General features: G+C 36.0%; 1 protein-coding gene across 1 annotated transcript in view; it reads right to left on the bottom strand.

Annotated features, from left to right (window-relative positions):
* DNAH14 (dynein axonemal heavy chain 14) overlaps positions 1 to 23,341 on the bottom strand; it is a 398,456-nt gene that overhangs the window by 255,937 nt on the left and 119,178 nt on the right. The window contains exons 16-21 of the mRNA XM_018059938.1: positions 20,869 to 21,029; positions 19,634 to 19,978; positions 9,625 to 9,966; positions 6,169 to 6,538; positions 4,194 to 4,384; positions 1,127 to 1,372 (exon numbers count right to left, since the gene is read on the bottom strand). Of these exons, the coding sequence (XP_017915427.1) occupies positions 1,127 to 1,372; positions 4,194 to 4,384; positions 6,169 to 6,538; positions 9,625 to 9,966; positions 19,634 to 19,978; positions 20,869 to 21,029 (1,655 nt within the window). The remainder of the gene's footprint in view (positions 1 to 1,126; positions 1,373 to 4,193; positions 4,385 to 6,168; positions 6,539 to 9,624; positions 9,967 to 19,633; positions 19,979 to 20,868; positions 21,030 to 23,341) is intronic.

Here is a 23,341-nt window from a genome sequence, read left to right as displayed (position 1 = left end):
TTGTTGTTGCTGGTTTTGGTCTATTTTTTGCTGCTTTTTCTGTTCATTTTTAAATTTTACTGAATACGGTTAGAGAACAGTCTATTTGGTTTACCTCTTTTTTGTAATTTACTGAGTTTTTGTTCTCTAAGGTCCAAATAAGTGACACTTTCCCTAACTGTCTGTTTGTTTGCCAATAATGTGAATTCTATTTGTTGAGTACCTATTTCTCTCTCTCTTGTTTTTTATCCATCTATAATCAATCATGTTAATTTCACTTTTAGATATCTCTATATTATTATATCTTATTATGATTCCTAAAGTTTTAAAATGACTCTTAGCTATGTTATGGGATGTGGGGCTGCTCAGAGAGAGACTATGAGGGAATACTGAATACAAGCTGACCTTGTAGTTCAATTTCTAATTATACTAGAATAGGTATAGAAGCTGTTAAAAAGATGGAGCTTCCCAGGTGGCGCAAGAGGTAACCCACCTGCCAATACAGGAGACATAAGAGATGCTGGTTCAATCCCTTGTCAGGAAGATCCCCTGGAGAAGGGAATGGCACCCCACTCCAGTTTGCTTGCCTGGAGAATCCCCTTACGGTTGCAAACACAACTGAAGTGACTTAGCACACACACTATGAGGGAACACTGAATACAAGCTGACTCTAGAGTTCAATTTCTAATTATACTAGAACAGATATAGAAGCTGTTAAAATAATTGCAAGGATACACAAATATAGAGGTGGGATTAACCTTTAAGACAAATAGCACAGGGAATGAAAATGAAACATATCACTTCAGCAAAAAGAATCTCAAGGCAACAGTTTTGGCATGAGGACTATCAGAACTGTGGCTGTATCTAGCAGCAGTGCTGCTGCTGGCAAAAACCATGGTTTAAATGGTCATATTTTTAATTTGATGTAAATTTACCTTGTCTGCCCAAATTAAAGTTTCTGACATTTCCTGATGAATAATTAGTGCTTCCATGAAAAGTCATATTTAATATTTAAAATGCTAAATATTCAATCTCTCCTCTATACAAGTACATGAATGATTTATACATTCAAAAGCTTACATGATGCAAAAATTGAACTGATAAAACTACAGACAGTTAAGATATTTCCCTCTGCCGTAATATTTACCTTAATGGGCCCGAGATAGGAAGATCCTTTAACTGAGGCAAGTATGATTTGAGACTCTTCCAGTTGAACTAATATATCATCTATAGATGAAATTATTAGGATAGAGTAAGCCTCGGTGTGATGAAGAACTAAATGTAAAGGAGTAGTGTTCCAAAGATCAATAATCTTATACAGCATTTTTTCAAGAGCAGCTTCATTAGTTGCTGAGGTTGATATCTCATTTATTTCATTTTCATACTGAAACATCTAAAACAAAAAAATTTTAATGTCCAATGGAGCAAATAATTCCTGATACATTTAAAATGGAAGATTTAAATGAATATGTTAAAAATCTGACCAATTAGGTTTATATCCTAACCAGAGACTTCACGGTCTAACTTTCATGAAGCAGCCCTTTTCAGTTTTTAATCATGCTATTCCACATTCTTCTTGCTCAGTGAAAATTTCTGACTCAGTATTTATTTCTTCTGATTCTGGTCAGTGTAAAAAATAGTTAATAGCACATTCTGCAGATAGCCTTACTTCTTTCAGCTTTCTTTTCTCTGCACTAATGCCAATTGCTTAATTATTTTGTGACAAGTTTTTACTTTCTATGATAATTCTTGGGATATAATAGTCTGAGAGAACATAACTCTAATGGGCACAGCTTTCCATGGCTTCACTTTGACACAGCTCCATGAGGATAAATGTCTCTCAAAATACTTTAATGGAGTATTTACAGACCTTTCCATGTGCCCTGACTGCCAATTTCCACTGGACAAAATCTTGATGTAATATCTCCAGATTCAATCACCAGAACAGAGATACTTGGAGAGCTGCTCTTCTCTGCATCTTGGAATTAACTAGCTGCCCTTGTTGTTTTTATCCCTGGAAGAAGATTCTACTGCTATTCCCATAGGTCATCCTATTTAATATCTCCATTTATTTCCAGCAGTCATGTATGGATGTGAGAGTTAGACTGTGAAGAAAGCTGAGCACCGAAGAATTGATGCTTTTGAACTGTGGTGTTGGAGAAGACTCTTGAGAGTCCCTTGGACTGCAAGGAGATCCAACCAAGCATCCTAAAAGAAATCAGTCCTGGGTGTTCATTGGAGAGATTGATGTTGAAGCTGAAACTCCAATACTTCGGCCACCTGATGTGAAGAGCTGACTCACTGGAAAAGACCCTGATGCTGGGAGGGATTGGGGGCAGAAGGAGAAGGGGATGACAGAGGATGAGATGGCTGGATGGCATCACCGACTCGATGGACATGAGTTTGGGTGAAGTCCAGGAGTTGGTGATGGACAGGGAGGCCTGGCGTGCTGTGATTCATGGGGTTGCAAAGAGTCGGACACGACTGAGCAACTGAACTGACTGTTGAAATTGTGCCAGATTTTTGGAATGCCCATTAGCACTGATTAAATAGTCTGAAACTATCTAGATATTTTGGTGAATTCACTCTTGGACCACAGTTCAGTTAGGATACTCTGATAATGATCCAGGGAATGATGTAACATTTAGATGGGATGAGGAAAGAGAGCAAGAGAGGATTCAAAGATTATTTCATCAGATGGTGACTGCAGCCATGAAATTAAAAGACGCTTACTCCTTGGAAGGAAAGTTCTGACCAACTTAGATAGCATATTGAAAAGCAGAGACATTATTCTGCCAACAAAGGTCCGTCTAGTCAAGGCTATGGTTTTTCCGGTGGTCATGTATGGATGTGAGAGTTGGACTCTGAAGAAGGCTGAGTGCCGAAGAATTGATGCTTTTGAACTGTGGTGTTGGAGAAGACTCTTGAGAGTCCCTTGGACTGCAAGGAGATCCAACCAGTCCATTCTAAAGGAGATCAGCCCTGGGTGTTCTTTGGAAGGAATGACGTTAAAGCTGAAACTCCAGTACTTTGGCCACTTCATGTGAAGAGTTGACTCATTGGAAAAGATTCTAATGCTGGAAGAGATTGGGGGCAGGAGGAAGAGGGGACGACAGAGGATGAGATGGCTGGATGGCATCACCAACTTGATGGATGTGAGTCTGAGTGAACTCCAGAGGTTGGTGATGGACAGAGAGGCCTGGCATGCTGCAATTCATGGGGTCGCAAAGAGTCGGACACCACTGAGCAACTGAGATGAACTGAATTGAACTAGAAAAATAGTGGAGGTACCATTAACTAAGATGGAGAGAATAAAGGAAGAGTGGAATTTTGGAGATGGAGAAAGAGAAGTGCATTTTTGACATGTTAACTTTGAGATATTTTTTAGACATATAAGTGGAGGTGGATCTATGAGTTCAGGAGGGCAGCTGAATTTAGGGCTAAAGATATAAATTAATTTTTAAAATAAAGTTCACTTTTAAAATTCTTGTCTAATTAAAAAATTTTCCCCATTTCCTCATTATAGCAAATCATTTAGTAGAAAATTTTAGGCATAAAATACTATTTTGGTTATATTAGACATTGTCAACTGTGCAACATGAAATGTAAATGAAGCTTATTGTAAACTGAACATGAAAATAGAAAAATTTTAACCATGAAAATCATAGTAAAATTTTATTTTTATAACAAAATTTACAGGTAAATCAAATAGCTACTAATTGTGTATTTTAAATAGAATATCAAGTTATTTGTAGGGCCACCCTAACATGCTCTTAATATATCTTCATTTTATATAAATATGGTAGTTTTGATGGTATTCCTATAAAATTTACTCTCCACAAGAAGTATCACTGTTAAGTAAAAACACCAATTTAATTTCATCTGTTATGCATGAAAACCAGTATCACTGTTTTCGAATCACCTAGTAGTAATGGCATGATGAATGGCTTACGCTTATAATATGTACATAATATTTTTTAAACCAAAAAGCAAATTTACTATTCAATGTAATACTAGTTTTATCAGTTATTAATCTGTACTAAACTACCACCAACGAAGCATCACCTGTCATCTACTAATACATTATACTCCTACTTTTCCTAACATTCCATAAACGTCTTATTTTTCTAATTCTTACTTCTTGTAGATTTACTTGCCTACTTAAATTTGGGCCTTCTGCTATGCCAAGTTTATTTCAAACTATTTTGATTTACCTTGAGTGCTAGAAGATTCTCTACTGTACAGTTTTTATCAAGAGACACTGACTTTCCAATAATCTCCTGGAGAGCCTCCCAGTGCCTTGGCTTGAGACAGGGGTTTCCTAGTGCTATGATGATTGGCAGCTCTTGTTTAAAATCTATCACTGATTGCTTAAGATGTGTCACCATGTCATTTTTAGGTAGGCCTATAAGAAGCAACGGGTCAGCAGCTTTATCATACAGTCCACATTTTCTAAGCCAGAAAACAAATTTGCTCTTTAATGTAATACTCCTTTATGAGTTATTAATCTGTACTAAAATAATGAGGCTTATTAACATCACTCTTCCATAAGAATCAAGCATGGATTAAAATAAAGGGAAATAGTTGATCAGGACTGGTGATTAAAACCCCAAACTATCAGAACAAGTAATTTTGCAAAATTTGATACTAGGGATAGTTAGTTACCACAGGATTTCCCAGATTTTCCCTGACAAGATAGACATACAGAGAGGTACACACAAATAATTCAAAAGACTATTTTGGTTTTGGGGCTTTTCAATCCTGCTCATTAAAAGAACATTATGGGGAAAAACCAATCACTGTCATTTCATAAAGAATATATCTTTACATTGAAATGTAGAAAATGAAGGTAAAAACTGCCATAGACCAGAACTGACCTTTCCTCTGGCATTAACAACACAACACACAACAATACAGATTCCTGGGTCGGGAAGATCCCCTGGAGGAGGGCATGGCAGCCCACTCCAGTATTCTTGCCTGGAGAATCCCGATGGACAGAGGAGTCTGGTGGGCTACAGTCCACAGGGTTGCAAAGAGTCGGACATGACTAAGTGATGAAGCACAGCACACACAAAGGGTGCAGGACTCGAAACCTGTGCAGCTGAAGGTCCAACCCTTATAACCTTTTACTCAGTTTATAAAAGAGGGAGGAGACAGAAAAATAGCCAAAGTAGATCACTTGAGAGAACTGAAAACTATACGCATATTCTTGACTATACAATTGGTACAGATGAGGCTTATTTTATAAAGCTATGTTGAATAACAAAGTGTGTTTCAAGACTTGATCAGATAAAAAGATGAGAATAAATTTTTTGCAAGTCTATACTGTGGTGAACAAGATTTAATCTGGGAAACTATGGATAAAAGAAAGTTTTATCTACTTGTTACTTTATATGTTGCTCTCTGAAACAGATATATGACACAATATTGAAAGAGAATGCACAAAATGAGTGTTGTGTTGCTTTAACACTCTGGGTGATTTGTCCCCAATTTTTCTCTTTTCTACAGTTTCTGTGATAATCATATTTCTTATATAATTTAAAAACAAGCAAATTAAGGTGTTTTCCTTGAAAGGAAAAAAAAACTATAAAGAAAACTATAAAACTAAAAAAACTATTAAAAAAACTATAGCTTAAGGTATAGCTGAGAGATTAGAGGAATTAAAAAAATAAAAGCATTATCTTTCCAAGTGGAATAAAGCTTTCTATTTGGAAAGGATTTGATTTTACAGAATTGCTTGCACAGGAACAGCATCTCTGTGTTGGCAAGATTTCAAATTTGATGATTAGCAGAAGGAAAACCTATCAAAATTACTCTGGCTGTTTCCCGCATTGCCCAAAATATACTATCTGCATACACAGTGAGGGTTTGAAGGTGGGTCCTTAACATCAAAACATCTGTGGTTCTAAGAGCCAGAATCAGGCGGAAGCATTTGGGGTTCTACCTAGGGAATTGATTTTTAACAGATATAAAATTGTTACTAGTTAATTAAAAACATTTTTTCCAAAGTTTTAATCTCTTTCTTGCTTCAGGAAGTGATTCCTACCTATACTCTTGTACTGTCTTTTCAGTCATTAATGGTCAGTCTTTAGAACAGGTAAAGTAACAAAGCCAAGGACAATGATCTTGCTGGCCTAGTAGCCATTTTTGTGTAATCTTAAGTAGAAAAACTTGAGAAAGACACTTCACCTTTTTCTAGTACAAAGATTATTTGCATCCATTTTGAAACATTTCTATATACTGATTCTGTATCAATACTGTCAAGAGTGCTGTTCCTCCATTCCCAAAAGAGGGTTCCCCATTCCTCTTCTGCATCCCATAATATTTTCCTTAAGGTTAAGTCATAGTCAATGTCAGCGATCTCTGAAAGTACAATTTGTGTAATCTCTTCCGTATTAAGAAAATACATATGAGACGGGGAATCATCGAAACAATCCTGATAGTTTGAATATGTTTTAGCTTTGACAGCTAAACTTGCAGCTTCCTCTGAAAGAGTCTGGATCATTTCCATTGCTGTTGACACTGGAGTACTAGCACATAACAACACAGAATTTCTTATCTAAAAAAATAATAAGACATTTTTAGGAGGGTATAATGTTCTGAACTTAAACATGGTTTTATTGACAGCATTTTAATATGCCACCTAAGTGTCAACAAACATTATTTGCAATCATTATCTGAAAAGATTGTCCTTAATTTATTTATACTCAATGTATTAGAAACCTGGGAGGAATTTTCAGGAGGCAATAACAGTGAGAGCTCCAGGAGAAATTACCAGTTCTGACTTGAGGAGCAAGAAAGGTTCTGACAAAGATTCTTTGCTTGATCAAACTTTAGTCAGGCTCCCTGGTGGCTCAGATGGTAAAGCATCTGTCTACAATGCAGGAGACCTGAGCTTGATCTCTGGGTCAGGAAGATCCCCTGGAGAAGGAAATGGCAACTTCCCCCCACCTCCCAGTACTATTGCCTGGAAAATCCCATGGACAGAGGGGCCTCGTAGGCTCAGTGGGGTCACAAAGAGTCAGACATGACTGAGTGATTTCACTTTCTTTTCTTTCTGACTGACTACTAAGTAGGTTGTAACTTTTAGGCTCATATGCGCACTTCCTTATAAAATTAAGTTTTATTAAGAACCCTGCTAAGTCAGTTTAACCAGAATTCCCACCCTCAATGTCTGCTCATCCTAGACAACAGATCATTTCCTCTATTGCAATCATACAGAATAAAAATCTGTTTTTACCACTTTGACTACTGTTCAACTCTGGGTTTTCTTTGACAGCTCCTAATACTCAGAGTATGGAAATCCTCTCTTTCTCTTTTTCTTTTTTTCTCACAGCTCAGTCCTCAAACAATTTTAAGGTGGCGGCAATGGAAGCCTCAGGAGCTGAAACTCTGAGGGAAGAGAACTTTACTTTCTGTGTTGGTAATCTGTGGTTCTAAGGAGGGTCAACCCTGTTGATTTTTTTCTCTCTGTGTTCTACTACTTTGCCCCAGATGTGGGTGCAGTTATGGAAGTTGACAGAGTACAGTAACAAGTCCCAGTTTTCTAACCAGAGGACTGAAAAACAGTGCAGAGAATCTGAAAAATATGGAGAAGATCATAAACAGAAAGGATCTCTGGAAAAGTAACTACATAAAGTTGTCAATGAACTCTTGGGCTCAACTGAGCTGCACACATATAGATCTGATCCTATTCAGCACATCAAAGACTCTGAGATTAAACTAACATACCACTACCCAGAATAATACTGACCACTGGATGGCACACACATAGTCTGAACAGCACCTTAGAGACATTGATAATGGAAATAACAATGGAAAGAAACCCACAGCCCAAAGAAAGTGGGTTGGAACTTGGGACCTGAATCTGACTAGGTCAACAGTTTTCTAAAACAAAAATACCAACATGACATTTAGGGATGACACAGAACTTTAGAGCATAATATTTAATCCAATATTATTCCATATACAAAAAAAATCAGGAAAACCTCAACTCACATGGGAAAAAATAATCAAAAGACACCAATGTCTAGATGACACATATGTTAGAATTATCTGACAAAGAATATAAAGCAGGTTTTATAACAATGCTGCACAGAAATAATGTACATTCTTGAAGCCATTGGGAAAATAGAAAGTCTTACCAAAGAAAAATTTAAAAAGATATACAGAAAAATCAAAGGAAAACTTTAGAACTGAGAAACACAATAAACAAAAGTAGAAGTTCATTGGATTTGATTCAATAATAGCATGCAAATGATAGAAGAAAGCATCAGTGAACCTAAAGATAGATGCTTACTCTAGTTGAGACCTTCTCCAGGGGTTGCCCTTGACCAAAAAGTCACACAGGATTACACCTGCTCTAGAGCTCCATCATGGACGTGTAAAGAACCAGCCCTTTTGTCTTCATCCAGGATAACTCTGCAAAGTCATTCCAATTTAGAGATTCCTCTGGTTGCTCAGATGGTAAAGCATCTGCCTGCAATGCAGGAGACCTGGGTTCAATCCCTGGGCTAGGAAGATCTCCTGGAAGAGGGCATGCCAACCCACTCCAGTATTCTTGCCTGGAGAATCCCCACAGACACAGGAGCCTGGTGGGCTATAGTCCACAGGGTTGCAAAGAGTCAGACACAAATGAGCAACTAAGCATAGAACATAGGATCCTATGAAACCTACATGGCAATGACACTAGAGTTCAATTTTTTCTTCTATCTAACCTTGATTACCTCAAGCCCTCACATTGTTGCCAGAAACACTTTCCAATGAACTTACTTTAACACAGATATTCCATCTCAGTGTCCAACCTAGTATACTTAACATATAAATAGGGTGAACTAGAAACCTTGGTACACATGCATATGAAATTTCTAGTAATATTTTAAAGATTGCAACTGAATGCTTTCAAGTACTCTCATATGCCTATTTTTTCACCTTTATTATATCTGTGTGAAGCCAGTATAGATTTTGCATAGATGGAGAAAATTTTTAAAGTAACTAATTGTAATACATAGCATTGTGCCTAATACATATTAGGTATCAAAACATGCTGAATAAATTATGATAATAGTAACTTGTAATGGTGGTGGGGATAGAGGGGAGTGGAAAGAATCAGGGATTCTGGAACCCTGGCCCTCACTGCGTGATCTTAAGCAAGCTAGTTAACCTCTTTAAAACTCAGGTGTTTGTTTGTTTTCATGCAGAAAAAGGATAAAGCACCTAGCATGGTTACTGACACTTAGTTAAAGCTCAATAAATGTTAGGTGTTTATTGTATAGTTTGCTCCTCATAAGTGAGCGAAGCTGGATTTATTATCTTTTGGCCTAGACTAAGGCCCAAAAAGTATCCAGGGTTTTTTAGCTCTTTTTACGTCATGGGACAACTTTAGCAGTCTGTTGAAGCCTACGGAAAAAAATCACCAGTTTACTGTTGCTTGTCTACATTAACTCAAAGTTGGAGAAAATGCTAAACTTCAGTTAGAGGTTAGTGAGAATAGACACATAATTACACTTCTCATTCAAATTCACAAATCAAAATTATGTCTGTGGATTCCAGGTTAAGAATACTTGGACTAAATTATTTACTTAAGATTCCACAGAAAGGAAATACCTATATGCTAGGCTTACATAATGAGAAACAAAAACTTACTTTGGCCTTTAAATTACTAACTTCAATACATAGATCAGTGATGTATGATTCCAAATTGTCTCTGAATTTAGAAATAGCAGCATCTTTATTTTTTTCACTTAACTTCACAGAAGTTTTTAGTTGGCCAAACTTGATAAGAAGGATTTTATAAATGGCAGTTTGCTCTTCTGAAACATGGATCTGGTAATACCTTACAACAGAATACAGCTGAGCAACTATTATATACTCTTTTTCTAACTTAGATATTTTTGAAGAAATTGCATCCAAAAAAGTAAAATATTCCAAAAATTCTTCCATTTCAGTGGGAGTATATTCCAGCTTCTGCAAGGATGACTCTATAACCTGAAATCATTAACAAATCAATTATAATTATATAATGATTTTTCATTATTTTAGAAAAGTAGTTACTCAATATCTCTAACTTCCATAATTATAATTTCAAAAAAAGACATCATCCAGACATTATTCTAAGTATTGCTTCAATACTGAAGCATTAACAAGATCAAATCCTTTCTATTGTTAACAGAAGGAACTTGAATGTAACTTGCACATAAAATAAATGCTATTAAGACATAAAGATGGTTTCTCTGGTGGCTCAGTTGGTAAAGAGTCTGCTGGCAATGCAGGAGACCCAGGTTTGATCCCTGGGTCAGGAAGATCCTCTGGAGAAGGGAATGGCAAACCACCCTAGTATTTTTGTGTGGTATTCTTGTGTCCAGTATTCCCATGGACAGAAGAGCCAGGTAAGCTACAGATCATGGAGTTGCAAAAATCAGACATGACTAAGCAACTAAGCATGCATGCACAGGAGACATAAATAAGTACTGTTATGAATAAATTTATTCTGTGAAGTAAATGCAATAGTAGTAACAAGGTTATGACTGAAATGTGAACTGTGCATAATAATTACTCCCATTTTTGGGGAGCATTTATATGTTATGTTCTTTGTGTACATGATCTCATTTTGTTTTTTGTTTTTTTTGTGTGTGTTTTTTATAATACTGTATTGGTTTTGCCATACATTGACATGAATCCACCACAGGTGTACATGAGTTCCCAATCCTGAACCCCCCTCCCACCTCTCACCCCATAACATCTCTCTGGATCATCTTCGTGCACCAGTCCCAAGCATCCTGTATCCTGTATCGAACATAGACTGGCGATTCGTTTCTTACATGATAGTATACATGTCTCAATGCCATTCTCCCAAATCATCCCACCCTCTCCCTCTCCCACAGAGTCCAAAAGTCTGTTCTAAACATCTGTGTCTCTTTTGCTGTCTCGCATACAGGATTATCACTACCATCTTTCTAAATTCCATATATATGTGTTAGTATACTGTATTGGTGTTTTTCTCTCTGGCTTACTTCACTCTGTATAATAGGCTCCAGTTTGATCCACCTCATTAGAACTGATTCAAATGTATTCTTTTTAATGGCTGAGTAATACTTCATTGTGTATATGTACCACAGCTTTCTTATCCATTCATCTGCTTTGTTTACTCAGTCAGTTCAGTTCAATTGTTCAGTCATGTCTGACTCTTTGTGACCCCATGGACTACAGCATGCCAGGCCTCCCAGTCCATAACCAACTCCTGGAGTTTACTCAAACTCATGTTCATTGAGTCAGTGATGCCATCCAACCATCTCATCCTCTGTCATCCCCTTCTCCTCCTGCCTTCAATCGTTCCCAGCATCAGGGTCTTTTCAAATGAGTCAGTTCTTCACATCAGGTGGCCAAAGTTTTGGAGCTTCAGCTTCAACATCAATCTGTTCAATGAATATTCAGGACTGATTTCCTTTAGGATGGACTGGTTGGATCTCCTTGCAGTCCAAGGGACTCTTGAGAGTCTTCCCCAACAACACAGTTCTAAAGCATCAATTCTTTGGTGCTCCGCTTTCTTTATAGTCCAACTCTCACATCCATACACGACTACTGGAAAAACCATAGCTTTGACTAGATGGACTTTGTTGGCCAAGTAATGTCTCTGCTTTTTAATATGCTGTCTAGGTTGGTCATAACTTTTCTTTCAAGGAGCCATCATCTTTTAATTTCATGGTTGTAGCCACCATCTGCAGTGATTTTGGAGCCCTCCCAAATAAAGTCTGTCACTGTTTCCACTGTTTCCCCATCTATTTGCCATGAAGTGATGGGATCAGATGCCATGATCTGAATGTTGAGTTTTAAGCCAAGGGTGATGCCATCTGCATACCTGAGGTTATTGATATTTCTCCCAGCAATCTTGATGCCAGTTTGTGCTTTATTCACCCCAACGTTTCTCATGATGTACTCTGCATATAAGTTAAATAAGCAGGGTGACAATATATAGCCTTGACATAATCCTTTCCCGGTTTGGAACCAGTCTGTTGCTTCATGTCCAGTTCTAACTGCTGCTTCCTGACCTGCATACAGATTTCTCAAGAAGCAGGTCAGGTGATCTGGTATTCCCATCTCTTTCAGAATTTTCCATAGTTTGTTGTGGTCCACACAGTCAAAGACCAATCATAGTTAATAAAGCAGAAGGGGATGTTTTTCTGGAACTCTTTTGCTTTTTTGATGATCCAGCGGATGCTGGCAATTTGATCTCTGGTTCCTCTGCCTTTTCTAAATCCAGCTTGAACATCTGGAAGTTCATGGTTCACGTACTGTTGAAGGCTGACTTGGTGAATTCTGAGCATACTTATATGAGTGCAATTGTGTGGTAGTTTGAGCATTCTTTGCCATTGCCTTTCTTTGGGACTGGAATAAATACCAATGTTTTCCAGTCCTGTGGCCACTGCTGAGTTTTTCAAATTTGCTGACATATTGAGTGCAGCACTTTCAAAGCATCATCTTTTAGGATTTGAAATAGCTCAACTGGAATTCCATCACCTCCACTAGCTTTGTTCGTAGTGATGCTTCCTAAGGCCCACTTGAATTTGCATTCCAGGATGTCTTGCTCTAGTTGAGTGATCACACCATCATGATTATCTGGGTCATGAAGATCTCTTTTGTATAGTTCTTCTGTATATTGTTGTCACCTCTTCTTAATATCTTCTGCTTCTGTTAGGTCCAGACCATTTCTGTCCTTTATCGAGCCCATGTTTGCATGAAATATTCCCTTGGTATCTCTAATTTTCTTGAAGAGATCTCTAGTCTTTCCCATTCTATTATTTTTCTCTATTTCTTTGCACTGATTGCTGAGGAAGGCTTTCTTATCTCTCCTTGCTATTTTTTGGAATTCTGCATTCAGATGGATATATCTTTTGTTTTCTACTTTGTCTTTCATGTCTCTTTTATTCACAGCTATTTGTAAGGCCTCCTCAGACAACCATTTTGGCTTTTTGCATTTCTTTTCCTTGGTCATGATCTTGATCCCTGCCTCCTGTACAGTGTGTCACAAACTTCCGTCCATAGTTCTTCAGGGACTCTGTCTATCAGATCTAATCCCTTAAATCTTTTTGTCACTTCCACTGTATAATCATAAGAGATTTGATTTAGGTCATACCTAAATGGTCTAGTGATTTTCCTTACTTTCTTCAATTTAAGAAATTTAAAAAAGCATAGTTACTACCTGAGTGTTATTTTCTCTAATCTGCAAAGAGGGAAACTGAGTTTCAGAAGGATTAATAAGCCTAAAATATTAAATTTTTTGAGTTACATAGCTATGATTCAAACCCAAATCTGAATCCAAATCCTGTTTATATCCATTATAAGTATATACAATAATTACAAACAGATGCACAAATGTATGTGTATGCTGCGGTGTGCTTAGTCACTCAGTCATGTTCAACTCTTTGCAACCCCATGAACTTTAGCTTGCCAGGCTCCTCTGTCCATGGAGATTCTCCAAGCAATAATGAAGTGGGTTGCCATGCCCTCCCCCAGGGGATCTTCTCAACCCAGGGATTGAACCTATGTATCCCAAGTTGCAAGTGGATTCTTTAGCATCTGAGCCACCAGGGAAGCCCATATATATGTGTATATATAATATCCACACCTTTTATAAGTATTTGTATATCATTCCATTAGATTTTCAAAAGAATTAAATTCCTATGATTAAATTACAATTTTACTATAGTTTCCGTCATGTTTCAAGGGCTCTTGATGAGTATTCATAATTCTGGAATCAATATCAGTTTAATTTGTCAGCTCACAGCCTTGAATTGCTTGTGTATGTCTCTAATTTTTTATATACTTTATTCTACTTGACTATATGCTCATGCAAAAACAGCAATTAAAAATTTTATAAAAATATCTATTACAGCACCACCTAGAGATAATTATGCTAACCAAGCAGAAATTTTATCCATTTTATGGTGTATGGGTATATATGTGTGGTGTATGTGTATATATGTGTGTACATGCACATATGTGAACCTGCTCTTGAATATACATTTTTATCACAGGGTTAGTATGGATTGACTTTGAAGTCAGAGAGACCTGTGTTTGAATCCTAGCTCCCATGTTTACTAACTGCATGAACCAAAGTAGCTTTACTTTAATAAACTTAGTGTCCTCATTACAGTTTTGAGAATCAAATAAAATAATTTAGTAATGGGTTTATAATGATGCCTGCTGAATTTGACTGAAAATGATCACAATAGAAGACTGAATAAAGACAACTATCCTGACTCCAACCACAAATCCCAATTAAATTCCAGAAAAATATGTTAAAATAAACTCGTATCTCAAAGAAAACAGATAATTACATTTTTGTAGAATAGAGTAGTAGAAAGACATGAAATATTCCCAAACGTCCTTTTTGTTACTAGTAATACATTCGGTTAAGGATTGTAAAAGAAAAGAAAATTGCAGACCAATTTCACTTACAAGCATAAAGGCAAAAATTAAAAAATAATGTAGCAATATATCTATGTGCATGTGCACACTGGTAAGGTATATCTATTGATTCAGATATGAAATTAAACTTAGAAAGTCAATTAATGTAATTAACCACATTAAAAGGTTAAAGGAAAAACAACTGCATGATTATCACAACAGATAAACAGAATAGGATTTGATAAAGTTAACTTATGATTAAAAAACACATATCAAGTTAGGAACTCTTATGCAAATAAGGGAATTTCCTTAAATATATAAAGGGAAGCTACTTCCCTTTATAAAAACACACCTGGGGGCATGCAGAAGCCAGAAAGAAGAGAAATAAACAGAACTTTCAGAATAGCTTCCTAAACATATATATAGCTCAGAAACAACTTTCTGGAACTAATAACAATGATTCTTCTAACTGTAGAAGTAACTCACATATGTTCACTATGTGCCAGAAACTGTAAAAGAGCTTTGCAATCATTAACTTCTTTAATTCTCACAACTTCTCTAGGTCAGTTACAAATATTATCCCCAATTTACAGAAAAAGATGCTTAAATATAGAGAGGATAAGGATATAAACTTTGTTGTTGTTGTTCAGTTGTGTCCAACTCTTTGTGACCCCATGGACTTAGTACACCAGGCTCCTCTGTCCTCCACTATTTCCTGGAGTTTGCTCAAATTCATGTCCATTGAGTTGGTGATGCTATCTAACCATGTCATCCTCTGCCATCATCTTCTCCTCTTGTCCTCAATCGTTCCCAGCATCAGGGTCTTTTCCAATGAGTCAGCTCTTCACATCCAGTGGCCAAAGTATTGGGGCTTCAGCATCAACAACAGTCCTCTCAGTGAATATTTGGGGTTGATTTCCTTCAGGAATTTTGGGCTTCCTGGGTGGCTCAGTGGTAAAAAAAATTCTACTTGCCAATGGAGGAGATGCAGGTTTGATCTCTGGATTGGGAAGCTCCCCTGGAGAAAGAAATGGCAACCTATTCCAGTATTCTTGCCTGGGAAATCTCATGGGCAAAAGAGCCTGGAGGGCTACAATCAACAGGGTTGCAAAAATTTGAACACGACTTAACAGTTAAATAACAAGAATTGACATCTACAAGACACTGTATCAAAAAACCAAACAAAATGCACATTATTTTCAAGCACATATGGAACATTCTCTAGGACAGACCACATATTAGTACACAAAACAAGCCTCAACAAGCTAAGAGGATAGAAATTATTTAAACAATCTTTTTCTGACCACAATGGCATGAAACTAGAAATCGTCCATAGAAAGAAAACAAGCAAAAGCCCACAATTACATGGTGACTAAACACTTAATAAAAACAAATGAGTCAATGAGGAAATAAAAAGTAACTCTAGACAAACAATGAAAACATTGCTATCAACATCTATGGGACACAGCAAAAGTGGTTCTAGGAAGAAACTTCATGACGACAAAAGCCGTATTCAAAAGATAAGAAAAATCTCAAGCAACCTACCTACCACCTAAATGAATTAGAAAAAGAACAAACAAAAATTAAGTCGGCTGAAGGAAGGAAACAAAACACAGAGAGGGAAGACATAAAATTAAGATTAAAAAAAAGAAAAATAAATAAATCCAAGAGCTGTTTTTTTTTTAAAAGGATAAACAAAATCAACAAATCTCCTCTAGACAGGCTCACTAAGAAGAAAAGAGACATGACTAAATAAACAAAATAAGATGAGAAATAACAACTGATGTCACAGAAATACAGAAAACCATAAGAAAAGACTATGAATAGTTGTTCAGTTTCTCAGTAGTGTCTGACTGCAACCCCATTGACTGTAGCATGCTAGGCTTCCCTGTCCTTCACTATTTCCCAGAGTTTACTAAAACTCATGTTCATTGAGTTGATGATGCCAACCAACCATCTCATCCTCTGTCATGCTCTTTTCCTGCCTTCAATCATTCCCAGCATCAGGTCTTTTCCAATGAGTCAACTCTTTGCATCTGGTGGCCACAGTATTGGAGCTTGAGCTTCAGCATCAGTCCTTCCAACGAATATTCAGGACTGATTTCCTTTAGAATTGACTGGTTTGATCTCCTTGCAGTCCAAGGGACTCTCAAGAGTCTTCTCCAGCACCACAATTTGAAAGCATCAGTTCTTTGGTATCAGCCTTCTTCATGGTCTGTACATGATCTCTCACATCCGTACATGGTTATTGGAAAAACCACAGCTTTGCCTATACGGACCTTTGCTAGCAAAGTGATGTCCCTTCCTTTCAATATGCTGTCTGTTTGTCATAGGTTTTCTTTCAATGAGCAAGCTTTTTTTTTTCCTTCAATTTCATGGCTGCAGTCACCATCCACAGTGATTCTGGAGCCCAGAAAATAAAGTCTGTCAGTTTCCATTGTTTCCCCATCAATTTGCCATGAAGTGATAGGAACAGATGCCATGATCTTCATTTTTTGAATGTTGAGTTTTAAGCCAGCTTTTTCACTCTCTTTCATTTTTATCAAGAGGCTCTTTAGTTTCTCTTCACTTTTGGTCATTAGGGTGGTGTCATGTGCATATCTGAAGTTAACGATATTTCTCCTGGCAATCTTGATTCCAGCTTGTGCTTCATCCAGCCTAGCATTTTGCATAGTATACTCTGCATATAAGTAAAATAATCAGGGTGAGAATATACAGCCTTGACATTCTCCTTTCCCAATTTGGAACCAGTCTGTTATTCCATGTCCAGTTCTAACTGTTGCTTCTTGACCTGCACACGAGTTTCTCAGGAGGCATGTAAAGTGTATGCCAACAAAACGGACAACCCAGAAGAAATAGACAAATTCCTAGAAACATACAGTCTGCCAAAACCAAATCAAGAAGAAACAGATAATTTGAACGGATAAATTATTAGAATTAGAACATAATTTGTAATTTTAAAAAACTCCTTGCAAACAGAAGTCCAAGAAAGAATAGCTTTGCAGGGAAGAACTTACAAACATACAAAGAACTTATACCTATCATTCTCAAACTCTCCCTAAAACCTGAAGAGAACAGAACATCCCCAAATTCATTCCATGAAGTCCCAATCACCTGATACCAAAGCCAGACAAAAACATTACCAAAAAAGAAAATTACATGCCAAAGTTCTGATGAATATAGATGCAAAAATCCTCAACAAAATAAGAGCAAACAAAATCTAACAACACATAAAAAGGATCATGCACCACGATCAAGTTTTATTCATTCCAGGGTAACAATGGTAATTCCATTTACACACATCAATCAAAGTGATACAGCGCATCAAGAAAACAAAAGACAAAAACCATGTGATCATCACAACAGATGCAGTAAAAGCATCTGATAAAATTCTACATTCATTCATTATAAAAACTCTCAGCAACATGGATATAGAGGGAACATATCTCAACATAATAAAGGCCATGTACGCATGCTTAGTCTCTTTAGTCATGTCAGACACTGTGCAGCTTCATGCACTGGAGCCTCCCAGGCTCCTCTGTCCTTGGGATTCTCCAGGTAAGAATACTGGAGTGGGTTGCTGTGCCCTCCTCCAGGGCACATTTCCAATCCAAGGATTGAACCCATGTTTCTTTCATCTACCTGTACTGGTAGGCGGGTTCTTTAACCTGGGAAGCTCCATACAACATATCCACAGGCAATATAACACTCAATGGTAATAAGGTGAAAGTCTTCCTGCTACATTCTGAACAAGACAAGGATGCTCAATCTTACAGTTCTATTCAACATAATATTGGAATTCCTAGCCAAAGCAATTGTAGAAGGAAAATAAAATGAATCCAAATTGGAAAATAGGAACAAAGACTGTTACTACCTGTGGATAACATGATTTAATATATAGGAAACCCAAAAGACTCCACCAAAAATATTAGAAATAATAAATGAATACAGTGAAATTGTAGGCCTTAAAATCAATACAGAAGAATCTGCTGTGTTTGTATATACTAAAAATGAATTAGCATAAAGAGAAATTAAGAAAACAATCTCATTTAAAATCATACCAAAGAAATAAAATACCTAAAAATAAATTTGACCAGAAACATGAAAGCTGTACACTGAAAACTGTAAGACATTAATGAAAGTAACTGAAGAAGACAGAAAGAAATGGAAACGTATTTCATGCTTATAGATTGGGAGAATTAATGTTAAAACGTCCCTATTACTTAAGACAATCTACAGACTCAAAGTAATCCCTATCAAAATATCTGTGACATTTTTCACAGAGCTAGAAAAAAATCCTAAAATGTATATGGAATTACAAAAGACCCCAAATGAGCAAAGCAATCCTGAGAAAAAAACACAGCCAGAGCCATCACACTTTCTCATTTTAAAACATATTACACAGCTAAGTGCTGGCATAAAATGAGACACATAGATCAATGGAAAAAAAATGACAGCCCAGAAATAAACCCACATATATATGGATAATTAATTTATAATAAAGGAGCAAGGAACATACAATTGAAAATGAAAAGTCTATCTGAAAGTCATATGTGAAAGAGTGAAGCTGGACCACTACCTTAAACCACACACAAAAATCAACTCAAAATGGATTAAAAACTTGAACTTAAGACCTGAAACATAAAAATCCTAGAAGGAAACATAGGCAGTAAACTCTTTGACATTTCTCTTAATATTTTTCTCCTCAGGCAAAGAAAACAAAATCAAATATAAACAAATGGGATTATATCAAACTAAAAAGCTTCTGCACAGGAAAGGAAACCATGAAAAAAAAAGAAGTCTTACTGAATGGGAGAAGATATTTGTAAATCTTATATCTGATAAGGGGTGAAGATCCAAAATATATAAAGAACTCATACAACTCAACAATAGAAAAACAAACAGCTCAATTAAAAAAATGGGCAGAAGAGCTGAATAGTTTTTTCCACTGAAGGTATGCAAATGGCCAACAGACACATAAAAAGACACATGAAAAGATGTTCGACATCACTAATTATTACAGAAATGCAAATCAAAGCCACAATGATATTATCTCACACCTGTCAGAATGGCTATGATGAAAAAAAGGTAGAAATAACAAGTATTGGATAGGATAGGAAGAAAAGGATTGAAATACAATGTGGTACACGTGAAACTTCTGTAATATTATAAACTGATGTTATCTCAATAAAGTGTTACAAATTTAAAAAATTGTTTCTCATGCAATAATAATTTTCAAAACACTTACCTCCAATAGATTTGCATTCTTTCTTTCAATTGCAGATCTCAAGAGATTTTGGCTCATATCTATGATGTTCTCAACATATGGTAAGCATTGTAACTGATAATCAAAACTCATAACATTGAAAATACCAATGCGCTTCTCAATGGTCATATTAACAATCTGTCGAAGGTAGTTTCTGAATTTAGACAGTATACTTTTAAACTGTGTTGAAGTTAATTCTTCCATAGATGATATTTTGGTACCTATGATTTTGGCCTTCTCTACCATAGTACAATATTTCCTAAACTGGCAGCTGTAAATACTAACTTGGCCCATTGAACTTCCAATAATAGTCAGGAAAGTTGCAATCTATAAGTAAAAATGTTTAAAAGTTAATCAGGATTTTGTTTTTAAAATGATAATAGTATGGTCTAATAATCTAATGGCATTTTAAAACATTTAAAATGGTTTTATGTAAAGTTCATTTTGTTAAGAATGTCTGTTAAGTATCTAAATATGTAGGAAACTTAAGACTTTAAGAAATTTAGATAGCTTTTTATATTTCACTTTATGCAAAGCTTCAGTAGGCTATTTAACTTTATAATTAGCATATTATTTTGAGCCATGTAGTAGAGACATCAGTCATTTATTCCTTTGCTTGTCACCTTGTTTTAGTGTATATGCTTCATACATAGCCCTAGAAAAGATGAGTTCTAAATATTATGGGAACTTACCCAATTCTTAAAACATAGCCTTTTGGATAGGACGGAATCTTGACCCAAGCTACGCAAGTTGGTTGTTTTGTGAATTTGAGCAAAAAAAATGCCATATTAGATAGTAATGGGAAAAGTCGGGGCCATCATTAGCAAGCCAATATTATGAGGGAACTATAAGGAAATGGCTACCCACTCCAGTATTCTTGCCTGGAGAATCCCATGGATGGAGGAGCTTGGTGGGCTACAGTCCACGGGTTGCAAAGAGTCGGACATGACTGAGCGACTTCACTTTCACTTTCACCTTCATAAAAGATTTATAAAGATGTTTTTCATAGTGGAGGTTTGAAAATATATACAGAGGCAAACAAAGAGGAAAGATCATGAGGAAGACAAATAGGGAGATGAGCTGGGAGTGATTTTCCAATTGCCATTAATTATGATACTCTAATTTTTCAATAAATCCCTTTCATCTAAAAGTGTCAGTGCATTTCTGTTCCTTAAGCCAAATATTCCTTCCTTAAGATAAACTATTTTTAAACTTACTTTATCTTGGTAGGCAGGATCCATTTCAAAAAGGACCTGACAATCTGGCCATCTGGTTTGATAGTCTCTTACATTTTTCTTTTTATTAGGTAAATCCATAATTAAAGCCGACTCAGTAAACATAGATAGGCGGGGATCTTGGCAAAGAGGAATAATTTTGGCTGAAATATATGATTCAGAGTTTAGTACATTCAGAAATTCCATTGAACGCAATGCTTTAAAATTACCAAGGACATTTAGAACTACTGAAAACTGAGGCAGATTTACTGGGAGGGCTATCTAGTATTCTATACTGATTAATGGAATTTAAAGGCAGGTATAAAAATTTGGAATTAATATTATAGAAACAAATAATCACTCATAGGTACTAGGTGGTGGGTCAAGGTATGATCAAAAAATCAGAAGAAATCATTAAGTTAACAAATACTTAAAGTGTGTCTGCTGTGTGAAGAGCATTATATCATTACGAGGATACAAAAATTAGAAGACACTATCTCTACTCTCCTTGAGTTCATAATCAGGCTGAACAAACTGGATGTCTAAGGCAAAAAGAAAACCCTTCAATGTACACTGCATACACTATCCAAAAGTCAGCTCAAAATAAATGACATATCTACATATAAAATACAAATCTATAAATCTTCTAGGAGAAAACATAGGGAAAATATGTGTGACCTTAAGTTAAGCAAAGAATTTTTAAGAGACAAAACCAAAAGCATAATTCTTAAAACAAAAAAAAATGACAAACTGTATCTTATCAAAATTAATAAAGTTAGCTCTGTGAGAATGAATGAAAAGATAGTTGTCTTTTTGCTTTATTTATGGTTTCCTTTGCTGTGCAAAAGCTTTTAAGTTTAATTAGATCCCATTTGCTTGTTCTTATTTTCATTACTCTAGGAGGTGTATCAAAAAAGATCTTGCTGCAATTTATATCAAAGAGTGTTCCGCCTATATTTTCCTCTAAGAGTTTTATAGTGTGTGGCCTTACATTTAATAAACAAAATGAAAACACAACCCACAGATTGGGAGAAAATATTTGCAAATGAAGCAACTGACAAGAGATTAACCACCAAAGCATATGAACAATTCATGTAGCTCAATATAAAAAAAATTCCAACACTCCAATCAAAAAATGAGTGGAAATGGACATTTCTTCAAAGAAGACATACAAATGGCTAATAAACACATGACAAGATGCTCAACATCACTAATTATTAGAGAAACACAAATTGAAACTACAATGAGGTATCACCTCACAGCAGTCACAATGGCCATCATCAAAAATATCTACAAATGATAAATGCTGGAGAGGATATGGAGAATAGGAAACCCTCCTACTGTTTGGGTGGAGTGTAAATGGATACAACCACTATGGAGAATAGTATAGAAATTTCTCAAGGAACTAAAAATAGAACTACCCTATGATCCAGTAATCTCACACCTGAGTATATATACCTGTAGAAAAATCATATTTCAAAAAGATATATGCAACCCATGTTCTGTGACAACCTAGAGGGGTGGGATAGGGTGGGAGATGGGAGAGAGGATCAAAAGGGAGGGGACATACTTATACATATGGCTGATTCATATTGATATATGTCGTAAACCAACACAACATTGTAAAGCAATTTTCCTCCAATTACACATAAATTAAAAAGAGATAGATGCACCCCAAAGTTCATTGCAATGCTATTTACAATAGCCAGAACATGGAAGCAAACTAAACATCCATCAACAGAGGAATGGATAAAGATGTGGTATATATCTATAATGGAATAATACTCAGTCATAAAAAGGAAAAAAAACAGTGCCATTTGCAGAGATGTGGGTAGACCTAGAGACTGTCACAGAGTGAAGTAAGTCAGAAAGAGAAAAATATCACATAATATTGCTTATATGTGGAATCTAGAAAAATGGTACAGATTAACTTATTTGCAAGCATAGAGACATAGATGTAGAAAACAAACTTATAAATATTAAGCAGGGAAGGAGGTGGGATGAACTGGAAGATTGGGATCGACATATATAATGACTATGTATAAAACAGATAACAGATAACTAATGGGAAACTGCTGCATAGCATAGACAATTCTCTCAGTGCTCTGTGGGGACCAAAATGAGAAGGAAATCTAAAAAAGACAAGATGTATGTATACATGTAACTGATTCACTTTGTGGTATAGCAAAAAATAACACACATTGTAAAGCAACTATATTTCAGTAAAAAATAAAAACAGAATGAAAAGTTAAGGCATAGACAGCGAGAAATTTTTGCAAATGCTGTATCTGATAAAATACTTGTATCCAGAGTACATATTAAGACCTCTCACAACCTAACAATAAATAAACACCCCAACAAAAAATAAGCAAAGATCTAGAAAGATATACGAGCATACATATGTTTTAAGTGTTTGAAAAAACAAACATCACAAGTCATTACAAATGAACTGTGTAACCACACTGAAGAGGGTGAG

Source organism: Capra hircus, chromosome 16 (assembly GCF_001704415.2).
Source record: "Capra hircus breed San Clemente chromosome 16, ASM170441v1, whole genome shotgun sequence".
Classification (NCBI taxonomy): domain Eukaryota; kingdom Metazoa; phylum Chordata; class Mammalia; order Artiodactyla; family Bovidae; genus Capra; species Capra hircus.
The sequence above is the reverse complement of the archived record's forward strand: the minus strand, read 5'-3'. Positions and strand labels throughout refer to the sequence as shown.